The sequence below is a fragment of the Serinus canaria genome, chromosome 9, assembly GCF_022539315.1.
Source record: "Serinus canaria isolate serCan28SL12 chromosome 9, serCan2020, whole genome shotgun sequence".
In the NCBI taxonomy this organism is placed as follows: domain Eukaryota; kingdom Metazoa; phylum Chordata; class Aves; order Passeriformes; family Fringillidae; genus Serinus; species Serinus canaria.
This window is the reverse complement of record NC_066323.1, coordinates 12879183-12895512: the sequence shown is the minus strand read 5'-3', so window position 1 is coordinate 12895512 and position 16330 is coordinate 12879183. Positions and strand designations below refer to the sequence as shown.

Genomic DNA, 16330 nt, shown 5'->3' with positions numbered 1-16330 from the left:
TTATTTATTTTGGGGGTTGTTTATTTTTTTACGCCCCCCTCCCTTCTTTCTCTGAACCAGTGCAATGAACCCTGTAGGTTTGAGACTCTGGGCAGCATGGAGATGCTAGAGCCGCGTTGTGTGAGGGGTTCGCTTCTCCTCGGGGCTGTTGGCAGGGCAGAGCCGCGGAGCAGCGGCCCCCGGTCCCCGCGCCGCCGGGGGCTGCCCGGCCCCCGCCCTGGCAGTGACGTCAGGGAATGGTCTGCCCCCACCCCGCCAGAACCGCCCCCCCGGGAGCCTCAGCGCCCACGGTTCAACAGGAGCCGCACTCTGGGTGGGGACGGGCATGTTTAGGTATTAGAAGTCATTACCAGTGGGAGCTAAAATGGACAGTCAATCATCTCACCCCCCTGGGCCTTCCTTTATTAGCGACTACTGGGTGGGGGGAGGAAATATATATATATGTATTTATATACAGAAAGAAGGGAAAGATTCTTTACAAAAACGTCCATCGAACGGGTTAATTAATCAAAAAATTTAATGGATCCATTTTGTACAAATTGGTAACAAATAATAGTTTATATATATATATATATATATATTTCTTAAAAAACCACACTCTCACAGAAAATCGTGGGCGAACAGAACAGTGCAGCACACAACACGGTTGACAAGAGAAAATCTGTACAGAGAAAATCTGTATGAAACCACTGAAGGGAAGGGGAAAGGAAAACGGGAAGAGGAAGGGGAAGGGAAAGGGAAAGGAAGGAAAGGGAAAAGGACAGGGATGAGGAAAGAAAATGCAAATCAGTTGGCATGTAAACAGAGGGGAGCAAGGCGGTCAGAGTGGGGGTGTGTGGCACGGCGGGAGGAGGCGGCAGCGCCGTGGCCGAGGCGAGCGCAGCCCTCCCGTGTGCGCGGTGCCGGGGGCGCGGGCAGGGCCCACCCGCACGCTCCGCAGCCTCTCTCCCTCCGCCAAGCGCCTCTCGCTGCCGCTCCCGCTCGGCTTCCCCGTGCCCGGCGCGGCGCAACCTGTGCCGGCCGAGCCGGGCCGGGCCGCCCGCCCGCCGCCGCCCCCGGCGCGCCCTAGCAGCGGGGCCGGGGCTCAGTGGGGAGGCGCGGCGGCGGGGAGGCGCCGGGGGGCCCGGGGGGGCAGCGGGGCCCCGCGCCTTGACACACGTACCATTCGCTCAGGTTGGCGGAGGGCTGCGCGGGCGCGGAGGGCTCAGCGTGGGAGCAGGAGGCGGGGGGCTCCCGGCCGGAGTCCGAGGAGGGGGACACCAAGGAGGGCGTGGAGGACTCGTAGCCGGAGCTGGGAGGAGGGGATTTGCAGTGCACTTTCATGTGTTTTCTCAGGGAGCTGGGGTGGGTGTAGGACTTGTCGCAGCCTCTCACTTTGCAGTTGTAGGGCTTGTCGCTGGTGTGGACATGCGAGTGCTTCTTCCTGTCGCTGCTGTTGGCGAAGCGCCTGTCACAACCCTCGAATTCACATTTGAACGGCTTCTCCCCTGCAGGAGGCAATGGGCGAGCACAGCCATTAGCGGCGGCGGCGGGGCCTGGAGCAGCGCATCCCTCACCCCCACAGCCCACAGCCTCCCCGGACCCCTCTCTCCGGCCCTGCCACGGCTCCTCTCCCCGCGGAATCTCCTCTCACTAGCTGTGCCCTTCCCCGCGGGCCCTGCCGAGCATCCCCCGGAGCCGCCGCTCCGTGCCCACCCGGATGCGTGGCCAGCTCCGCACGCGGAGCTCCCTGCCCAGCCAGCTTCTCCTTCTCTTTCCCCTGGCCTGTGTGTGTGTCATCGTAAGAGTTTGTGCAAAAGACAAAGCTCCGAAACAAGGAAAACTTAGAGGAGAACCGCTCGTTCAGAGCAATCTTGTGCTGTCCCCGCAGACTCCGAAGTCCTGCAGAAAGAGCGGTCAGTGATTTATCCCTTCGAAGGCTTTAACGTTAAATACGTTTCTCACAGTCCCTCAGGCACGTGGAAATATTTTCCATAACCTGGCTAGATCATATTTCATCCACTTCATACTTGCACTGATTACAATGCCATGGAAGATCCACATCCCCTTCCTTTTCCCGCTCCCCAGTTTGCTGATACCGTGTGCTAAAGTACGAAATATTTCAGAAAGATATTGATTGTGCGGGAAAAACGTTAAAGATTCAGCAGAGGGATGACTAGGCCATCTCACGGCACTGTCGCGAGGCTAGGATTCCTTTTTCATTTCAACCTACACAGCCACTGAAGGAATTGCAATCGGGATTAAATTGTCTGATCATATAATAAGTGGTGTTATGCAAAATAGAAATACAATCGTATTGCTGGAGACATATGAAAGCATAACCTCGAATCTTGTGGACCTGGCATGGCAGACGATATACAGGAGGTTTTCAAGGAAACAAGCCACAGCCAGATGCAGGATGAAATGCTGGCGGCATTATTGTCGCTGACAATAGCAAACTGCAAAACCCTGCCTGCCAAGGGGTACCCAGGTCCTGTACCAACCGATTAGGAAAATATCTTCCTCATCCGTCAAAAGTCAAAAAGTATCAGGGCGGAGAGGACTCCACAAAAATACATGGCCTAACCTTAACGTGAAGTGCAAACAAAGCAACTGTGTTCACCATCATGGCGTATGTAGCCGAAAGGACTTCCAATATTTGGTTTTGTGTGTTTGTTTTGGTTTGGTTTTTTTAATTTCTTGGGTTGTACGTTTGTGGTTGTCGTCTTTATTTTTTCCCCCCAGATCGTCATGATTAAATTTAGGAGAGACTCAGTCTACATCGGGCTCGGCTGCTAGCAGAGGAAAATAAAGGAAGGCATTCCAAATATTTCACATGAATGCACTTCATGCAAGGTGGGTGGGAAAGGCTCATGGCTCCGCGTTTAAAGTATGCCCTTCCCGCACTGTAATGGTCAACGAGGAGCGCTGACATCCTGCTCCGCTAACATTTGCACGGAGGATGGGTAAATATCTGGCGTTGGAGGGAAGGGAGGGAAGAGGTTAAAAATAACGTCTCTCACAAAACGATGCGGATTCTGTAACCAAATACCGTCGACATACAGCGGTGCATATGCATAGACACACGCCCGCCTATAATCTAATTAGAGTTCCACGTAAGGAAATAATTTGACCTTCAGCATCTAAGTTGAGACAACAAATCAAGGATATTAGTGTAGTACAAGCAAGCAGTAAGTTAGGAGACCCCAGGGAAAGCCATCCTCATAAGCACTCTGCTTGTGCAAAGTGAGTTCCATTCAGGTAAAAGCGGGCTGCGCCGCACTGCGCTTTGCCGAGTTGAAAAATGTTCAACTTCGCTTAACCCCCTGAAAGAGCCACTGAAAGATCCGTCCGTGCAGCCGGGTTTCAAGTGGGAAGAGGGCAGCATTTTCTCAGCTGCCCGGGTTGCATTCCCTGAACGCCTCAATAAAGAGGAGACATCCGAGCCATTTGCAAGTATTCCTTTCGCGAGAGCAGGTTTTCTTTCGCGGAAATCCCTGCTCGGCAGGGAGAGGACACTGCACAGGTCCCGGCTGCAGCAGCCCGGGCACGGAGCCGCAGCCACGCACAAAGTTCCGCGGGCGATGGAGACTCAACCGCCATTTTACCCCCACACTTGTAGCTGGGCAAAAGTGTTCAGTGAAACTCAGCCTGGAATTTGTGGCATAATCCCCCGTCTCCGGGAGTGGATTAAGGTATTTACCAACTTCTCCGGGTGAGTGGTGGTGGGGGGAAGCTGGAGCTGGCGGCTCCCGGGCTGCGGGCAGGGCGCGGGGGCGGCGGGGGCCGCAGGGAGGGAGCGGGGCTCCGTCCCACGCCTCGCACCATTGTTCCTGCCCCTCAGGGAAGGCGGTGAAGTGATCCCAGCCAGTCCTGCTCGTCCCGTTGCCGCCGCTTTAGCGGCCTTATCCTCCAACCTGGAAAACTCGTACATCGCCAGATATCCCTCTGACTGCTCCCCAGCCTCGGAGAAATCAGAAGTCATTAATATTTAAGGAGGCAATAATTTTCCTGTTGAATCTAGAACTGTCTTCATGAATAATTCGTAGTGAGTTCTATTAGGGTTTCAGAAACATTGCGTTTTTGACAACTTCTGGGTGTTTAATAGAAACGGTGGAACCATAAAGGCCCTGCAGGAGTTTGCACAATACAGCAATTAATCACCGAGAAAGTTAAAGCCAAAAGTACAGACGCGCCGAATGGTGTTTAATAAACGCAAATCTCCGCTCTCGGGTTTGCCCTGAACCTGCATCTCCGATGTAGGTCAGTTTTCCCAAGAATTTAACCATTTTCTGCTTCAGAGACTTCAAACAGTGAGGCCGTTAAAGAGCAGTAAAAGTTTGTTTACTTAAGAAAAACACTGTCATTAAGAGATGAGCTCTCCCTGTTAATGGCTGTACCTGTGCTGATCCAACAAGGAACTGGCTGGGATACAAGTTACGTGACCCGGGATACCCCTTTTTCGAGGAAAAAGGGGGCCAAGAAGGCAGCCGAGGAGCACAACTATGCGGTCGTCCACCTCCTCCCCCCCACCCCCCCGCCCCGCACACAGACTTACTCCTCATAGAGCGATGGAAAAATAATGAGGTGACGAGTGACGGTCGCTGTAAAATCTCAGTGCTATGTTTAGATGATAGCGATACGAAATTAGTGTATGTTCTGCATATTATATCACGTCGCGCTCTATCATAAAAAATGCAACTCCTGGAAGGTCAAGACCTGCACCGAGCTTGGGGGAAGGGGAGTTTTATGAACTGGAAGGCGAAAAAAATCGTTTGGCTGTAAGCAGATCTTACAATAGGATTATCTAGTTTCCCTCGCAGTGCATAAGGCTGTACAGAAGGGGGTGGGAGGTGGAAAACCCTACACTGGAACAGATTAAATTTTCCAAAAAGGGCTTATTTCTTATCTTCTTTAGAGAAGGGGAAAAAAAAAAAAAAAAGAAAAAAAAAAAAGCCAGCGCTATGGACTAACACCGGCTGCTAAACTAATTAATACAACTTCACAAGCTGCTCCCAGAAGTGTGAAAACTTTCTACGTGCAATTTCATTAATTATAAATGCTTTCCTGGCCGGAAGAGTTCAAACGTAGTTCTGCAAGATCGTCCATCGTGTTACTTTATTTTCTGTTAACTAGAACTAACAGATGTTTCTGACACATGTCCCAATTTCACTTAACAGATCTGCAAATGACATTTCAGAATGTACAGGCCGAAACAGCACAAGGGTTTCTTTTCTTTCTTTTTTTTCCCTCATGAGAATCAGAAATCGCAGCTCCCCATATTTGCGAATGCAGAAAGTCGTTGGAAGGCAATGCTCATTAAAAATGTCAGTGTTATTCAGATCAAACATTTGAAACTCCCTCTGCCCAAAACAGAACTGTTGAACGAAAAGGTCGCAGCTGTGTTATTCTCACAATGTTCGAGCAGCAGCATCTCAGCGACATCAGTCAAAACTGACTAGACAAGTTGTAACTTCCATTGTTCACTTTTAATTTGTGAGCTTGCACAATGATTTCATTTTTTTCCCCCGACTACTTTAAATCGAAAAAAAAAAAAAATCTCGCCTGGTGAATTAGCAGAAATAGTAGCTATATCGTTCGATATTCGATATTTACACATATCTACCCATATAAACATTACAGCAACCTCTCTGCACAACCAGAAAAAAATATGGACGAGAATTCTGAGATTTGCTCTCGCTCTCCCCTTCCCCCCCACCCCCTTTCCTCCCCCTTCTCCAAACGGTAAAGAAGCAAACAAATCTGAGAATTTATTTTCCAGAAGTACTTGGCGTGCATTCAATAACAACTCAAAGGATACATTAAAAAAAAAAAAAAAAAGAAAATGAAAAAAAGAGAAAAAAAGCAAATCAGTACGCCGAATAACAGAAAGAAAGAGAGTAAAGAGAGCTTTACATACTGACCTGTATGAGTTCTTTTGTGTATTTTGAGATTCTCTGATCTGGCAAACACTTTGCCACAGCCTGGGAAAGGGCAGGGGAAAGGTTTTTCACCTGTGTGGACTCTGATGTGATTTACAAGTTTATATTTGGCCTTGAAAGGTTTCCCTTCTCTTGGACACTCTTCCCAGAAACATATGTGATTGGACTGCTCGGGTCCTCCAACGTGCTCCACCGTGACATGAGTCACCAGCTCGTGCATCGTGCTGAAAGTTTTCGAGCATAATTTTTTGGGAGTCTGGTCCAACTCAATCCACTTACAGATGAGTTCCTGTTTGATGGGCTGCCTCATGTAACGAAAGAAGGCGCCCGGGCCGTGGTGTGGAGCCAGGTTCACGTTCAGATTCATACCACCGTAGTTATGAAGCGAAGAAGCAGCAAAATGATCTGTCCTGGAGGCTGGTACTTGAGTGAAATGTTCAGACCTGGCGTACATTTCTCCAGGTAACCCCAGTCTGAGCTGTCCGTTTAGATGGCCACCTGGAGCTGCATGGGGAGGCTGCTCATGGAGTCCAGTGAACAGAGAGGGATTCCCAGCTTCTGAATGGTGGTGCTGGTGACCATGGTGTCCGGGGTAGCTACCTGTTGTTGAGACAAACAGTCCGTGGTGAGAACTTGCAGCGGGGTGCTGCTCGGTCAGCCCTGGCATGAGTGGGGCCGGCAGGTCTCTGCGTATGAAGAAGTCCCTACCTGCTGCCAGAGCCTGGACTGGGTGAGACACGGGGTAAGGGGCTGCTGGTGACTGCGCCGGGCCAAACGCCGCCGTGTGACTAGAGACCACCTCGGCTTGGCCTGCCATATGATGATGATGATGATGATGATGATGATGATGGTGGTGGTGGTGGTGGAGCTGGTGGTGGGGATGAGGGGCAGGGCTGATCTTAAGGGCCGCGGGGTGATGCTGAGGAGGAGGATGAGGAGAAGGATGGTGGCGGTGCCCCATGTGTTCTGGCCGGAGCTGCTGCGGCCCGAGGCGGGACTCGGCGGCGTGTTCCGCCGGCTGCGTGGGCGCCGTGGCGTGGGGGTGCCCGGCGACGCCCGGGAAGCCTGTCATGCTCTGAGGGGGGTGCTGGTGGTGGCGAGGAGCCCCCGCCAAGTCTACTAATCTCAGCGCCGTGTTCCGCCTGGAGAGAGCAGCAGGGTCCATCACCGGGATCCCCGCAGCATCCACGCTCATTAGCTTCTAACGCTAAAAAGTCACCTGACAGCGGGAGGAGAGATACACAGGGCAGCGGGGGGGAAGGGGGGGGAGCGGGGGAAACAACTTTCTATTTTTTTTTTTTTTTTTTTTTTTTTTTTTTTTTTTTTTTTTTTGTCTCCTTTCTCCCAAAATAAAAAAGTTTCTCGGTCCCGCCGCCCCGGCGCGGGACGCACGGGTGGCTGTGCCAGCGGGTGGGCTCGGGGGGTCGGCGGGAGGCTTTGGCGGCGGCCGGGGAGGTCCCGCGGCGCGGCGCGGCCCGTCCTGCCCGGGGCCGGGGAGGCCCTCACGGCGCGGCGGGACCGGACGGGCCGCGCTCCGGCCGCGCCGCTGCCCCGCCGGCCACACGATCGCCGCGCCCGCCCATTGGCTGCCGCTGAGGTGACGTCACCGTGACAGGTCCCGCCGCCGCCCGAGAGGGATATCGCCGGTGCCGCGGGGGGCGCGCGCGGGGACGGGCTGCGCATGCGCCTCCGCGCCAACCTTCCCCCCCGGCGCCCCCATCCGCGGCCAGGCCCGGCCCGGCTCGGCCCAGCCCGGCGTCTCCGCCTGGGGGGCTCTGCCCTGGGCCGGGCACTGCCGGGCTTCCGTCTCAGGCCGGGGAAAAAAGCCTCGGCGGGAGTGGAGGGATCGCCCCAGCCTCCCCCTCGCCTCTGTCCGTTCCCGCTGCACTGCCCTGAGACGAGGGGCGGCCGGGGTTCGCCCCCGGGAAAGCATGGGCAGCCCCGCCGTTCCCCGGCCAGAGCAGCGGCAGCCGGAGCGGTCCCGGTGCCCGTCCTGGCGGCGGGTCCTCGGCACTTGTTGCCAGCGCGGGGAGAGAGAGGGTCCTTGCCCGGCAGAAGCTGCGGCCGGAGCCGCACCGGCCACTCGCTGGCCAGGGGTGTTCGGTCCGGGGCTCGGGCTGTTGGGCCGGGACTCGGGCTACCGCCCCGGTGCCTGAGCCCGGACAAAGGATCCCTGAGACATCCCATCCCCTTCCCCCTCCTCTGACAAGTTTTAGCAGTTATCTGATTAGTGGCCGCCGGAGCAGTGCGAGAAATCGTGATGTTCAGGCTGAATCTGAATGTTTAACCCAGAAGAGGGAGTCTCTCCCTTTTCCCTCTCTCACTTTCTCTCACGCACACTTACAGGGTAGTTCCACGTAAAATCCCCGTCCTTGGCTTGAAGGAAAAGCATTGCCAAGCATTCATAGCGGACTCGGTTCTGATGATTCTCACCTGAAGGAAATAACATGGTCTGCAGGGTTTGCGTGCTAGTAGTGGAAGTGTAGGTTTGGGTTTTAGCTGGACACACTGAGGCCTTACAGGTTTAGAAAAGCTTAGGGCTTCAGCACAGGAGGAAGCATCTGCTTAAGTTTTTAAGAAGGGGATTGTGAACTTATAAAAAGTTAATGAAACATGGGAAAAGATTCTTCTGCTCCAAGAAAGAAAAACACATCTTTAAATATCTACCCACTGTATTACCACAGTACTAGGATCCTGACACAAAAACGGCTCCACCAATAACCTCACAGTCTTATGAAATATAGCAATGATTAATTCTCTACCCATCCCGTCAAACTCTCATCATTTTAATACATTGACTCGCTGTTAACTTGCCAGTGGGTTCTTCACCAGATGTACCTCAGGTAAAGCTCCCAGCATAGAATTTTGCATTTCCATAAGAATTTTAGTGTTGGCGATCAATAGGCTTTATGTAAAGTAGTAAAACAAGAAACTACTTGGCAATGTCAACCCAACTACTTTCAGAACTGAAACTGCCAGGCAATGACTGGAAACCATAAGATAAAAGTTTAGGACATACATAACCACCTAGGAGATGTCTTTGACACAACTTTGCATATTCTGGGTTGGCTGCAATTACATATTATGTCTCTGCTCACATTTACCATACTTGCACTGTAAAACTAGGCTGATATTCAGGTAGCTAGCTATAGATACATCCTTGCACACGTCTTTCTGAGTGGAGATGATGAAAAGTGACAAATGATGCAATTAGCTCCCCAACCTTACATAACATGTTTACGCAGGCATTTTAAACCACACACCATCCTCACAATATCTCAACTTTCAAGTCTACTTGCTCTACGAAATGGATTTGACAGTCCCATTCATGACCATCTCAATAGGAGTGCACAGAAGAGACAAACGTTAGGAAGTATGAATCTGTTACTTACAAATGTACTGAGACTGTGAATCCCAAATAAAGCTGCTTTCCTCATACCTCCTTAAAACACTGCATCTCTACATACTTGTTATCCATCAATTCTGACACTTCTCAGTCAAGGGAGAAAACATCTGGAAGAGTTTGCCAATTGAAAAATAGTCATAACCATTTTGCCCTAAGTTAATTTCAAATGTTGTGATGATTTCTTGCCAGACACTCATGGCTCTCAGTTGCCCGCCACTCAGGGCTGTCTCTCACACCCTTTTTCAGGGAGCGTAGGAGAACCTGGCCCTCGGTGTCCCTCACTGTTAGGTGAGGCTGATGTGAGCCCCGGTTGTGTGCGGGGGGAGGGCGGGCGGGGGACGCCACATGACTGGGAAGAGGCGGAGAAACGGGGAAGAGGAGGGAAGCGGGCCCAGACCCGGACGGGCTCCGCTCATCTCCCACATTGTTTTGAAAACTTGTACGCCTGTCTGTGCAGCCCTTTGGCAGCTCGAGCTCATACTGCTGCCTGCCACTCGAGAGCTGACCGAGTTCTCCTGCTTCTTGGCAGCGGCCTGAGCCCCGATTGACCAGACACGCCGGCCTCTCGGCAGACTCTCAAATGTGTCAACATCAGCTTCTGCAGGGCCAACAAACTGGCTGCTTGATCCTGAGTACGAATTTTCCTACGGCTGCTGTGTGTCCCCTACCCCGTCCTCAGCCCCTGGCCCCAAAGCTGGAGGGTTGTTCTAAAGAGGTGACACGTTGTCAAGACGAGACACAAGCAGTTCTCTGGGCTGTTCCCTGGCTGAGGGGCTGAGCTGTCCTCCTGCTTTCCTCTCCGCCATGCGGGGCCCGGAGCTCCGCCTGCCACGGCTCGGGGAGGGCGGCCCGGGGGCAGCCCCGACCCTCCGGCCTCTGCCCGCACCCCCGCCCCGCCGGGCCGCCGAGGCCTGCGGCATGAAACCAGCTGCACATCCCTTTGCAGGGTGGGAGCAGCCCCAGCTGCTCATGGGCTTTACCTTAGCCTTGTTTTTCTGTAGTAATCTACCTAAACATCAAGATGTTTGTCGCTATCTCTAACATTGCTTCGAAGAGACAGCCCCCTTTATAACCGTGCTCGGCTCAAGGCAAAGCTCCTGCCCTCGGGAAGCACTGAAGAAAGCCAAATTTGACCTTCATCCACTCCGTGTTCTCCCTTTACCACCTCTGTGGAAACTTCGACCAGCCAGCTACAAAATATCCAGCCGGTGCCCGAGGACTGGGCCGAGCCGGGATGCTCTGAACGCTTCAGACAGGCTTCGGGGGTTACGTTTTTAGGCTTCAAATCCCAAAAGAGAGGAGGGGAACAGATCAGTCTGAAAACCCCAGTGAGAAAGAGAAAAACTGCCAGGAGTAGAAACAGAGAGGACCAAGAAAGTCACCCTGCTCGATTCCTTATCCCTAAACTCGCTTTGGCAGAGAGGGATGCGGGAAGCAGACTCAGGACCTGAGCCCGAGTCCCTGCCTGCCTGGGCAGAAGGCACTGCTGGTTAGGAAGAGGTGGTTCAAGAAAGCCTTTCAGCGATCACAGTTTCACCTTGGGGAGGAGAGGGTACCGAGTAGCTCGAGAGCACACTCTGCCTTTGTTTTTTTTTCCCTCGCCCCATATCCACTTATGGGGACTTCTTTATTTCAGGGTTCCCGAACAATGGGAAGTCAGCCACCAGACAAGCAACGGTTTGTGCCTAGGTTTGCCTCTCACATTTTCTGACCTAGAGCTACCCTAGGACAAGCAAATCATATGCTTATTTTAAATTGAATATTTCATTCAGGACCTCAAGATTAAGGTATTCCTGTCAGATAAGCTGTCAGTCACTGACTACTTAGACACCACATTGTGGAAGCCTGGTATCCCTGGTAAAGATGATACATATCATGTAAACCCCATCAACAAGATCAAAGTCTTCTTCTTTAATAGGATCCAATACATGTCAAACCTCATTCCAATCAAATCGTCCGTAAATGAATTCAAGATGAATATGTCATAGAATAATGTGACAGTGCAATCACATGGGGTCAGGGGTTGTTGTTTCAATGAGAGAGTCGTCAAATATTAATTCTAGAACCTCCAAATGAATAGGCATTGAGCAGGATTAGGCAGCTGCTGGTGGGGTGTTCTGTCGCTGATTTGTGTTTATGCAAGTACGTTAAACACTAAGCTGAAAAAAATACAGTCTCCTTTGAACTGTAAAAAGGACATATTTTAACTTACTTGACTTTTCCAGGATGTTTCTGTAAAGTCGTTTTCTTTTCCTCATTACAAGGGGAGTCTTGTGCCTCATTTCCTGACTTTGTTCCTGTTTGGGGAGAGAGGTAAGAAAGTTAAGAGCAAAACCATTTGTGTGTGATGTGAAATGAGTAAGGCACCCTATATGTTAGGCATCATGGACTCAAAAAGAAAAGGAAAAAAACCCAAAAGCCCCAAAAAACCAACCCATAAAACCAAACCAAAACACAAGTTAGGCAGTCAGGAGGGAAGAGAAGCTTTCTCCGAGGGGAAACTGGAGGCTGTCTCCCCAGCAAAGCAGCACATGTTTTATGGAGTCATGAAGTTTCCATGGCTGATTTAGGGGGAAAAAAAATATGAAAGGACATCTTTTCAGTTCTCCTTTGATCTGACATTCACCTTCTGGCAGGCTATTGTAAGGCAAGTTTTTACCCACTCGGCTATATTGTTTACAGATCCTTCCGTCCCGAAATTAAATTCCGGACTCTCTGAGAGCCTCCAACACAAGTTGTTGTCTCAGCAAGGATTAGTATAGTACCACCCTGGTACTTCTCCCTGCCTATAATTTTCAGCTTGCTCTTTGCTCTCTGAAGGGCAGAGCACTGCCACTGCTACAGGCAGAACTTTGCACAGCTTGCTTTGAGCGGCAGCAATAGCTTTAAGACCAGATCTGGGGCTGGATGTAGTGTCTGAGTCTGAATTTTTGCAGATATCTTCGAAATGCTCAGGATTTTGTTTGTTTGGTTTTTAATACAGAAAAGCACACTAGAATCTGGAATCAGTGACTTAAAATGACTTTATATTATTATTATTATTGTTATTATTATTATTATTACTCTTGCTATATTATAATTATTATTCTCACTACTATTATTATAGGCACTCCAGAGCTAGTAAACAAAAATCTGTACTAAGACAAACACTTGATGATATTAAGAAACTTCATCATCATATCACAGTTGTAATCTTTCATAAATAATTTGATGTCCTCCATATTTTCACTGTTGTGATGAAAATTACTGCCAAAACTTTAGTAATCCCTTAGGAATTTAAATTTCTAGTCAACTTCCATTCATTCTTGCACTTTTCCCAAGTCAGAGTTGCCAACATTGCCCCGCTAGTGAGAGGTTTGCAGGAGTTGTGCTTTATGGTAAGGGTGAGAGGCGGGAGGAGTGCTCAGTTCCCAAGTGTTCGCCAAAACTTGTTGAAACTGGACAAAAAAAAAAAAAAAAAAATCGCTGCATTTAATATTTCAAATGGTTACCAGATGACAAAAAGGAAGGCAAAACAGTTCTGCGTTTCAGAATAAATATTGGCTAAAACTCTGGCTCGACCTCGCACAATTTTCTCATCCATACTGTGCCGTCGCGGAGCAGGAGGGTGAGGATGTCCCCTTGCCCAAAGTGTTGGGATGTGGGGCGTTAGTGTGGGGTACCCCTCTGTCGCTGGGGCTGCCCCCCTCTGTCGCTGGGGATGCGATGGGAGCCGCCCCGCCCCCCTTCCCTGAACTCTCGCTCCCGCCCCGGGCCGAAGGTGCGGCTGAGCGGGGTCCCGGCGGCCCCGGGTGGGGTTGCGAGCCAGACCGAGTGGGTGGCGGCAGCCACGGCGTGTGCCTCGCCTCCAGCGGCTTGTCACGCAACCTGTGCTTTCCGCTGCCGCGCAGGACGGAGGGAGCGTTCCTCGGGAAGGCTCGGTGCAGAAATAAAGTTTCTTGTCTCCGGGTGGAAAGAGTCCCCAGAGAAGCCCGGCCAACGGGCTGGACTCCCCGGGGCTGAGGGACCGTGCGTGACAAAGGAGTGACAGGAAAGAGGTCGGCGAGAAGCCCGCGCCCGTCCCCATCGGTCGGCGCTGTGCCGGTGCCCGGGTCTGGCACACTGAGTTGGGCTCGGGTCAGAGGTCACCTTCGGGTGTATCGCCCTGGGCAGGGATTTGGGAGCTTTCCCCCTTCCCCAGCCAGTTTCAGACGCGGGACGGTCCCTCGGGGCCGGGGCCAGGGTCGCAGCCGCTCCCCGGGCTCTGCCGAAGTAGTGGGCAGCACCCAGTTCCCTGAGCAGCCCCCCGGCTCTGCCTGCGGGGGGGCGGGGAGAGGCCGGAGGGGGCCGGCCGAGCTCCAGGGCTCCGTCCCTCCCGCACCCGCCTATAAAGCACGGCTTGAGGTGCCGGGGCGCCGGGTCCCCCGGAGGGCCCCCGCGGCACAGGGCGCGGCGGTAGGCGAGGTTCTGGGCGGGGAGCGCCTCCCCAGGGACGCCTCCCCACGGGGCTCTCCATTGTCGGCGCTCGTCCCCCTCTGCACGCCGCCCCGGGTTCCCGGCCCTGCCTTGGCGGCCGCAGGACCCTTCCGGTGCCGGTTCTTGCCCGTCCGAAGCGAGCCCGGCCGCAGTCGGGGTGGGGAGCGCTCCAGTCCCGTTCTGCGTACCCCGTTGCCCTGTTCCGCGTTGCTCCGCCGCTATACACTGCGCGGACCTCCAGGCCGGCCTCCCTTGGCATTTAGAGGGGCGGGCGCGGCTCCCGGCGTCCGACAGAAGGTGTCGGACCCCCGCTTCGGTGCTTCCCGGGCTCTCGGCCCTCCGCCCGCCCGCCGAGGTGCCGCCGGGATCCTGCCCCACGTGGGCGAGGGGCAGCCGAGGCGCTGCCCCCCCCCCCCGCACCGCAAGGTTCCAGCCCTTCTTCCCGGGGTGGCCAAACCTCCTCCCTACGACCCCCCCACCCCCCCCCGACGACAGGGAGCTCTCGTCCAGCCCTTGGGGCAGGCGGTGGGGGCTAGCCAACAGCTCGGACTGCACAGGCACCCCCTACACCCAGGCACTTACCCCCGCGACCTGTTGAAGTTTTCCCCTCATTTCTGAACTGGCGAAAATAAAAGGGGGGGTGGAGGGGAAGGGAAAAGAAAGAAAGAATGAAAGAAGAAAACAATAACACACCCCCCCCCCCCAAGAACCCACCACCTCTTTGGCGCTTGCATCGAGGCGGTCATCCTTCATTTCTTCTTTTCTTGCTTTCTGGAAGCAGTTAGGGAATGTATGATGAAGCAGAAATGAGCCGTCAGGATGATATTTTAATGGCTTATATGTCACGTTGGTGCATGTGGCTTTGAACTGGAGCAGCTTTCGTTTCCTGCAGAGAGCGCACCGCAAATCCCACTTGATAACTTCTACAACCCACAACATTTTTTTTTTTTTTACATTCACTCTTACACTGTATATTTAGATACGCTTCCTAAAAATACCTTCTCGTCTGCCTTCTCGTACATTTTGCACCGACCTGGAATGATCACTGGTTTCCCCTTGCACTGGGAGGCAGGCTAGCACTGAACTACCCAACTTTGTAGCTCTCCGAATGCCATAGCCCAGCACACTTCACAATAAGGCTGACAACTCTGTCCTTCGCTTAATTTTAGCACCAAATACAGAAAGTAGAGCAACACCCGCCTTAAGACTGTGTCCACACCCAGGCGCTCCCTAGAGCGGGTATACCTGTTGCTCTGAGCAATTGCAATTCCATCAAATAGATTCCGTAGAATAAATGCAAACGTGTAGATTCAGCTCACCATTATTCTAAAAAAAAAACCAAAAAACCCCAAACACCACCAAACCCTGTAAAGCCTCCCGAGATCCAAGGAAAATTACATAATAGATCTGCTTTGAAAGCTATCTCCTGCACCGAGCACAGGCACACTGCGTCTGCAGATAAACTGCAGTGAAACATTCCGTCAAGGCGTATCAAAGTTTATTTATTGTCGGTGGTGTTTGTTTGTTTGTTTTCTAGTCGCAATGGCCATTTTATACCTCTCAAAATGAGGCAGCTCTCGCCCGAGAAGGGTTCTCGCATCAGCGCTGCCGGTCCGACTCCACAGTACCTGCGCTGTGGATTGCTTACCAGCGGCTATAATTAGAGAGGATGAGTTTAAAGTTTCTTTGTTTGGAACTAGGAATTGGAGGGGCTCGGATTGAGCTGCGAAGGAGGCAAGTGAAGGGCTGAACAAAGGCAAAATGTATGGAGTCTGACTCTTAGCGAGCTTTTGGTGTTTTCGTTACTAGAAAATAATTAGAGCTAATGAATATGCAGGCGACCGAGTAAATAAATAATTTGCCAGTTTTATATATGCACGCACATGGGCACATACATAAGTGTATCTATACATACACAAACAAAGACGTCTATATTTTAAAGTTTCTTGAGATTTTTTTTTTTTTAAGAGCCGAAGCATCGTTTAAAATATTGTACAAATGTTGCTTAGCTTAATTGATTAAGCCACTAAGGTTTTCTGCTTTTAAATACCATACTTATACATTTCAACAATCATTTTAATATATAGTCAATGGCTCTTTGTAGCGGGAACAAAAAAGAACTATCCACAGTTTTTCAATAGACTTTGAGCTGGGGAAAGACAGGTTAATCGAGGGTTGCATCTAGAAAACAACCAAGTGTTGTATGTTTGCACTGAATCCAAATGTCTGCATTTTTCTAACTAAATCAAAGGGAGTGTTATTTCTTTTTCTGCTCACTCATCTGAAGGTAAGTAAATTTTCTCTGGCGATCAAAAGCCTGGTCAGCAACAAAGACACCGCCTGCTTTTTCCACCGTCCTGGTGTGGCAAGTTGAGGAATTTCAATAACTGTGACAAGGGTGACTGATTTGTGAACTAGAAAAGGTTTGAATGTCAGAAAATTTACATTGCTCCTATCGAGGACTTAAAATAAATTTCCTCCCCCCCCCCAAAAAAAAAAAAAAAAAAAAAAGAAAGAGAGAGAGAAAAGTAACCGTGAGTTACATGCA

General features: G+C 51.6%; 1 protein-coding gene across 1 annotated transcript; it reads right to left on the bottom strand.

Moving 5' to 3' along the window:
• Positions 1-1065: 1065 nt before the first annotated feature.
• ZIC4 (Zic family member 4) lies at positions 1066-7116 on the bottom strand. Its single transcript, XM_018913333.2, has 2 exons — positions 5904-7116; positions 1066-1487 (listed from the first exon to the last, which is right to left on the bottom strand). Exons 1-2 carry the CDS (start codon positions 7114-7116, stop codon positions 1066-1068), a joined length of 1635 nt encoding a protein of 544 aa, XP_018768878.2.
• Between the last annotated feature and the right edge of the window lie 9214 nt (positions 7117-16330).